This window comes from Bombus vosnesenskii, unplaced genomic scaffold (assembly GCF_011952255.1).
Source record: "Bombus vosnesenskii isolate JDL3184/JDL3185 unplaced genomic scaffold, Bvos_JDL3184-5_v1.1 scf7180000013316, whole genome shotgun sequence".
In the NCBI taxonomy this organism is placed as follows: Eukaryota; Metazoa; Arthropoda; class Insecta; order Hymenoptera; family Apidae; genus Bombus; species Bombus vosnesenskii.
In genome coordinates, this window is record NW_022882962.1 from 553,974 (window position 1) to 562,380 (window position 8,407).

General features: G+C 31.0%; 1 protein-coding gene and 1 long non-coding RNA gene across 4 annotated transcripts; both read left to right on the forward strand.

Annotated features, from left to right (window-relative positions):
* Nucleotides 1-898, forward strand: LOC117235622. Its single transcript, XR_004493703.1, has 2 exons — nt 1-534; nt 716-898. It is a non-coding gene; the product is annotated as an uncharacterized LOC117235622 (long non-coding RNA).
* A 255-nt stretch (nt 899-1,153) lies between these two features.
* On the forward strand, nt 1,154-8,300 carry LOC117235616. 3 transcript variants are annotated; one of them, XM_033497820.1, is made up of 6 exons: nt 1,154-1,791; nt 2,417-2,647; nt 2,789-2,938; nt 3,171-3,390; nt 3,485-3,589; nt 8,221-8,300. In XM_033497820.1, the coding sequence occupies exons 1-6, from the start codon at nt 1,570-1,572 to the stop codon at nt 8,223-8,225; spliced, it is 933 nt and encodes a 310-aa protein (XP_033353711.1). In that variant the 5' UTR covers nt 1,154-1,569; the 3' UTR covers nt 8,226-8,300. The 3 variants fall into 3 exon arrangements, with proteins under 3 accessions (XP_033353711.1, XP_033353710.1, XP_033353709.1); XM_033497819.1 differs by lacking the exon at nt 8,221-8,300 and adding an exon at nt 3,667-3,829; XM_033497818.1 differs by lacking the exon at nt 8,221-8,300 and having other exon boundaries at nt 3,485-4,004.
* Nucleotides 8,301-8,407: the final 107 nt, after the last annotated feature.

The following is an 8,407-nucleotide window of genomic DNA, read 5'->3' on the forward strand; positions in this document are numbered from 1 at the left end:
ACAAAAAATACCAATAATTTAGGTCAAGTTTAAACGTGTCTTTAAACTTGAATCTTTAGGCTGAGATATTCGATTACAGATGAACAGTTCTGTGTACGTGTCCATTAGGAGATTCTGATCTAATCTATTTGCTGTTAAAAGTTATTCTCTTTTATTATGTGAATTAACAACAATATATGTCAATACTACAAGAAATGAAAGAAAAAAGTAGTTTAAAATTGAAGAATTTTTTCTTTTAAAATTGATACTACTAAAAAATAATTGCAGAAATTAATTATGCAGCATAGAGGTTAAGTAAGCCAGATTAGGTTAAATTATATTAGATTGTGTTTCAGTTAGATTTACTTCAATAATGTTGAGTTAGATTAAAATTGTGTGTTCGTGCTATGACTAGGTTATATTAGGTTATGTTTGTATTAAATTCTGATTGTACTAGTTAAGATTAAAAATGCAGAATATCTACTAAAAAAATGAATTAAATCTTCATTTCTTCGAAAATGCTGAAAGATAAACTGTGACAAATAAACATAAATGGTGAGAGAAGAATGGTAAAAGGATTTCATTTACTAAAATTAAACTGTGTTTTGTTTTAATAGCTATTGCTATACATATAAAATACTCAATAGTAATTTTTTAAAAATATTTCCTAACAGACCTGTTTTGTTATATGGACACATTAAATGGTTATCAACTTTTCATGACCTAAATGTTTCAGATTTTTATCTGTGGAGCTGCAGCTTGAATGAAATGACATCTTCAATAAATCAGATATCTTGACAGAATTAAAAAACCTGGCACATGAAATTATTGTACTGTAAAATATTCATCAGGCAGAGAAATATGTTAAAAAGTTTTTACCTCTCTACGTAAAATACAGAAAATTATTTGTCAGATTTAATTTTTTTAATATTAATGTACAAAATCTCTAACACCCAATCCCCTCTTCTTTTTTATAACTAAGCATGCCCTCAAAACTTGTACTACTTGGACTGCTACGCGAATTTTATATACATCGTCCTGAGACAATGATGGGTTTAGATATATTACACTATATATTTAATTTTTACAAAATATTACACTTTATTTACGTACTTTTTTTCTGATAACGTTATGTAAGTTATTCACATTGTTGACAATTTTTTAATTCATGAAATTTATTTTATTTTAACCATTCTACAAATTTAGTAAAACTCGTGAGTTATCGATGGTCACCGTGACAGACAATGTGCTAAAAGAATATCGAGAGACTGCAGTGATGTCGCAACGTACATGCGTGTATGTCGAATTTTGGTGAGTTGCGAAAGGGCACCACCCCGTATGTGGAACAGTGCGGAAATTTGTAGATATAGTTAGGTTGAAGATGCGCATGAGTAGGTAGGGCTAGACAAGAGCTCGACGACGCAAAGGTAGTTTCTATAAATTGAGGAAGGAAGGAAAAAAGGGGTAGGGAATACCGATGGATCAGGTGAATCGTGGTGGTTGAAAGTGGTAGCTCAGCAGTAGACGGTAGACAGCCGGTAATCGAGTAATATTGCAGTCGATTGCAGGAAATCTGAAAGTTATCTCGTTATGGAGTTACGCGAAGTGAATCGCACTTTTGATACTGCGGAAGAAACTACGGAACTTTTATCGCCATCCCATCGCGATAACATCGAAATTGAAAGTTATTTCATCGAATACGCTATTCAAAAAGAAATGATAAATCGCAATCGATGTCCCGCTAGCCGTCGTTTACTTAGTCAAACAGCTCATTTGGCAGATTTTACTTTTACTAATGGCAATAATCAAAAGGTGGTGTATTTTATTTCTTTTTCTTCGTTTGTTGTTCTCTACGTAAAGTATATAACGATTTGATCAATATACCAAATACGAAAAATGCGGCGAATGAATGCATTCAACTGATGACAGACGATACGTTATTGAATGATACATAATCGGAGCGTTCCTTGAATCTTTAAAAAAAGATAGGTTTAGTTTGCTAAATTTTCTTCCCAAATTATTTTACATTCGTTCATGTTGCATTTATTCGACGGATTGTCAACTTAAAGAAAAGAAAACAAGATAACTTATTAAAATCTAAAATTTCTGATATTGTACATACTTATTAGATAGAATATTCTATATAATATGTAATGTAAGAAACTTTGATATTTTCGCGAAATCATATTTATCGTGTGGTCCATATATTTTATCTTGTATTTGGCTAATAATTTCAACTTGTGCGCGAAGATTCGACATAATCGGTATTTAATTTGAAGCACGAAAGGAAGTGGAAGGCGATTCGTAAAAGAGGGTTAAGAAGGAAAACAAGAATACTGTATAATATTTATTCTAAATGAGAATGAAACGAACGAAACTCGGAAGCAAATGACAGAACTTTCAGAGACTGATAATACTTGGTTCTTTCATGTTTTAGGATACGTCGTCCGTCGGTATCAGTATGATTCATACTTCGAACGCGAATTGGCCTCCTTCTAGAAAGAGGGAAGAGGCAAGAGCGTTGGAAAATCTCCGAAAAAGAGTGGAGCAATCGAAATTATATAAAGCAAATCGAATTTCAGATACCTGCGGATCGACTTCTACATCTTCGGTTTTGAATAATGATCAAATTCATCAGCTTGACAATCGACCGAAGCTGTTAAAAAAGGTGAGAGAACGAAATCTTTCAACGATCTAGGTCAAATGCTTAGGATACTAACCCAGAACGAGACGAACAAGCCTATGTGGTTAGTTTATCAGAATGGCACATTTTTACTGCCCCTGCTCTTTTTTTGTCGATACAACACAGATCCTGAGTAACAGGCCGATGAGTATCGCACATGATAGTAACGATTTGGAGACTGACTGGCGAGATAGCGAATTTATAACGGAATGTTTATGCTGGCACAATGTTTATCGACAAAGACACAATGCTCCACCCTTAACCATGTCGCCGCAGGTAGGGATAATGTTCTTTTAATATATAAAAAACAAAGTTTTTTTGCTAACAAAAAGAAACAAAAAATAGAGATAGGTAAAAATAGAAGAAAAGAAACATACACTTGTACATGTATACATAAGACCTACCGTATTACGTACGCATTGCATATGTATACATACATATGTTTGTATTGGATGAATTGATGCTATTAGAGTCTGTCATTAATTTGAAATTCAATATTCTTTTGCAGTTGTGTGAGTATGCACAAACATGGGCCAATCATTTAGCACACACCAACACATTTTACTATAGAAACGATCGAGAAGTTGGACAAAATCTTTATTGTCGACCTGGTGGTGCTGTCCCTACCGATGTAACTGGACAAGATGTTGCATCGTATTGGTATTCAGCGGTGAAACAATATGACTTTTTAAAAGAACCGGATATTCTTCATGCTAATGTAAACGCAGGTATCTTCTTAAGGCAGTATAATGTAACAATGTAAATTATAGATACCATCTTCTCACATAATTAATTGGTTGCTATAAATATCATGTATTACAGGCCATTTTACGCAAGTAATTTGGGCAAGCAGTCGTTATTTCGGGGTTGGAAAAGCACGTAGTAGAAGCGGAAAAATCATCGTAGTAGCCAATTATCAACCTGTTGGTAATATATCCGGACAATTTCAAACTAACGTGTTACCCCCTTTACCCGAAAATGTAAATATCACTTTATCATCTCAACGACAACCATCCATAAAAGTCTTTCGTGACCATTACATTGCATCTGATTCGCCACCACTAGCATCATCCTCTGTACCGCTTTCGGATACAGCATCAACGGACAGTGATCATTCTTCCGTTAGTTCTACGCAATAATATAGACGACCGAATTGCCTTTTCTGCGTTTGCACGCGCGGATGGGATGGACATTAATCAGATTTGATTTCTTTCACCTTTTTCTTGTTATTTCATCTAACTTGACTAAAATTTAAGAAAGAGAAATACATAATACACACGCAATGACAAACCAGAAAGATTGAAATATGCTTACAATACATACATATATATGTACACACGCGCGCACACACGCGCACACGCGTATGTATGTATTGTAAGCATATTTCAATCTTTATGGATATATATGGATCTATATATATATATATATATCCATGGAAAATGTTTGTAAACGTAAATTAGTCAATAATTATATTCGATTATTTATTTTTATTATATTTATTTATTTATTTGTTTGTCTATTCCCGCAAGCAAGAAAAGAAGGTAGAAATAATAAGAAAAAACAGAATAAATTTTCATTTTAAAACTAGCGTGCAAATCTCGTAGAACAGGCATGTGCGGGTACTTTTACATAATTATGTGATTCGCATAAAATTTGATGATCTGAAAGAACTTGATATTTCATAAATAGGAATGGTGAAGAGCAAAAAATCGATATGCTGTGTATTATACTCTTATATATACATATATACATATATGAGCAGTATACAGAATTTGACATTTTTTGTACATTGTACGTACCACAACCGATTTCTTGTCAAGTAAAACATACTGTTTATCATAAATATGTTATAAGTATTATCTATTTGTACTATATTAAAGGAAAAATAATATATTATTCGCTTGCAGCGATTCGTTTTTGGCTTATACAAATTACAATAAGTAAACAGACAAGATATTGAAAACTGTAGATTACGGGTTGGATAGAGTACAAATTAAATACAAGATCCTAAATCCGTGTATAATTATCTACATGCTCATACATACTGCTCATTAAATGTATACGTTCAATTCGAGAATATTTTCTCTTCGTGACAATAGTATATGAATATTGTATATAACATGTTAAAAAGTGAAAATGTTTTAAAAATTTGCAAACTCGTAATACTTGATGAGTGCAGGGTAAAAAAAACTTGTTTGCAACAATTTAATGTGTAAACAATAGTTTCATTTTTCGATAATGTTTAGTTATTTATGTATTTATTTATTTATAACGTGTCCACTTACACACGACATAACTAAAGATAGCAAAAGAATTATTCAATTCTCGTATAACTTTCCATGATTTTTTTTCACTGAATATTTAAATGGGCACTAAAATGAAAATGTACAACTTCATTTAAAATGATTAATTTGTGGACTGTTTTTCTTTTGGGTCAAGTTTGTATATTCTTCGATTATTTCCCTTTTTTAACATGATAACATACGCTTATTTATATAAATGACAACTTTATTCTGTAAATCAGATCTGTTCAACGGCGGAACCTTTGAGGCTGTGTAGTTCTTCATCACTTGTAGTGAAATAGAGGATCTTTGAGAAAAATATTGTTATTAACGATAGATGCCTTATACGTACCAGTGTTCCTCTACACTGAAACACGATCTGGAATTCCATAGCTAATCGGCACACGCGATGAAGAGATCTGATATATGTAAATTCTTCACAATTATATTGTATGCGCGTTGACGAAATTTGTATTTTAAGAATCTATCGTCCGCACTTAAAACATCAACGTTTACCATAAATTCAATGAGTTTCTTAGAGTTAGTTTGGAACTGAAAATTATTGATATATAGGGCTTTTTGTTATAAATATTAGATGATATCTTTTTGTAAAATTAACCCTTCGTTGGAAAACTGAGTCGTTATACCTCCTCCAAATTTTTATTTTTATTGACAAATTTTTCAAATGTTCAGCTTGACAAATACAATTTGTATAGCGTAATATAAACATTGATAAGTAATTATGAAATTTCAAAAAATTTTTTGAAAGAATAGATTGGTTAGGAAATTTAACTTGAATATGAACGATCTAGTTAAACGGCCTTACAGATTGTAAAAAGAGATGTTTATCTACGAAGGGTTAATATATATTCAATATCTAACAATCAGTATACCTAATAGAAGGAGAAACATGCCTAATTGCTTGATCTTTATGTATACATAACATATATATCTTCCGGGTCTCGAAAGTATACTGAATACCTGTTTCATAATTTGCGAACAAACAGATACATCACGGATTTATACGTGAATATATATGCTACGATACACGGAGATTTTATTTGCTCATTGATTTTATCTCTATGCAAACAAAAATTAACAGTAATCGTTAAAACTTTTCCTTTAATTTTCTAGATGTTACGATTTATTTGATATTTTTATTTTTGTTTGAGCGAAAGTAGTTATTATCAAATAAAATCATAGTGCTCAAGAAAATTAAATATACCAACAAGATTACATTTCGTTCTTAGATACGTAGCAAATAATATCGTAAATTTATCAAAAAATGATGCTTTTTTTTAAATTGGATTTACTTCATGGTTTCAATCGTATCAATAGTATAGGTGCATTGATCATTATGTTAATATTGAATGTAATATGATTGTAATTGAAAAAGTCGAGGTGAAAAAGCAATATTATGAATCGAAAATAGCTTTTAATTGCCTATGATCGAGTGACTCAATGAGTATATTGACAACGAGTACCAAGTTGATAAAAATATAAAGAAATGTCATTAGGACGGTCTTATTATTAGCTTCTTTCAATCGACGTACTTCCAACAATACTGCCAGTAGTCAAATTTTGGTAAGCGAATATTCAGCTGTTGATCAAAGATGGTATGAAATCGTTTTAATTTTGTTGAATTTCCATATATGATTACAACGACTTAGAGTTATAAAATCTAAGGAGCAAAAGTCAATGTACTACGTTTGTATTTATCAATGTAAATCCGAATTTTAGAAATCTGGTATTTTAGTAACAAATAACATCAATACACGGTAAACGTTGTCAAAAAACACTTTTGTTGAGTACCAGGAAGCTTTGGTTAGGGGTAGCACGAGAAAACCTTCTACGAACTTATACATCTGCAATGATAGTAATATCGTACAGCTTTAATATTCTGCTATTTTTCGTATTTATAAAGTTTTAATACGACGATATCCTTGTACATTGCCTGTAAAGCGCGAACAATATTTTGTTATGCTTGTTTGTAATTTGTTGTTTATCCTTCTATTTCATAAATATAATCATTACTGTTAAACATAGCGTATGAATAAATGATCGTCTAATTGAAGAAAAGAGATCTAAATTGATCGTTTACTTAAGCTTAAAAAAGGTGCGATAATAATATATTGATTTATGCGCGTGTGTTTGTGCGCCATGTGTATGCAATTCTTTTAATCTTTTGACTGCATTTTAATAATTATAAATATGTTGTTGGTGGAAAAGATATAGCGAAATCAGAGAATTAGCCAGACTTTAAAATGGATTTTGAAATAGAGGGTTGAAATAGAGGACTTGAAATTTAAGATTTTTTCATTTTAGTCTAATAAACATCAGCCTTAGGTGCATCTAGGTCAATCAGTATCTTCGCTTTAATTTATCACTGCAATATTTCTTTTCTATCGGCACTATTGTTATTAATATATTTAGTAATAATAAACTTACTTGAACTTATTTTACTTTCATTTGGTGTAATATGTATGAAATTTTGTAAATAGGAAAAACAAATCTTGTTTAGCATTGTCCATGAACTAAACAAGTAATTAAAAGTAATACATGCTACTTATGTATTATACATACATGATTTGCAAAAATTTAAGCCAATTGTAAGTTAAAATCTGCTTCTTCCCATTAGTATAGATAACTGATTGTATGTATTCATTGTTATTACGTTGAAAAAATATACTTTTTACAAAAACGTGTCATCTATCGCCTTCAAATACTTTGGGACATCATACTTTGCTTCGTCGTGTTTCGTATATCACTATTCCAGTACTTTTGAAATATAAGACAAATTTTAAAATAAGTTTTCTTCCATTCAGAAACAAAGATGATCTTTATATCATATCAATCCTTATGTTTATCTACGACAATATGCTCTGAAACCTTAAAATTAATTTTAATAAATGAAGTTTCATACACATTTTTATTATCGTGTTCGTTTGTCGTTAGTATATGTTGTCGGCATATCTAAAGATGTAATTATGACTGACATAGTTCATAAGGAATACAAGTAAGTCAATGTAATATAAAAAAAAAGATGTATGTGGAAACCTTAAGCCCAATACGCAAATCTCTAAGTTCGTACACATTGCATGATATGAAAAGTATCTAAAAATTTACAAGAAATCTTATTAGAGGAATCAAATGTGTTTATATATGAAATCGAATATTGCTTCTTCTTTATTCCTTTTTCTTTCGACTTGATTTGTTTTCCTGTCTGTTCTTCGTTTTTCTGAACTATTCTAATCTCTTTTTTTTCTTGTTTTTTAGAGTAAATATTATGTACGCGTGCGTATGTGAAAGCTTGAACAGAATTCTACGTAAATGTATCTGCAGTTTAAAAATTGCGCAAGTGTAAGTATATCGTAAAAGAAGAGGAGGAGAAGTAATAGAAAGAAGAAGAAGAAGAAACATTCAGGGTGGACACAGAGGCATAATACGTAAAATAAACGTTTAT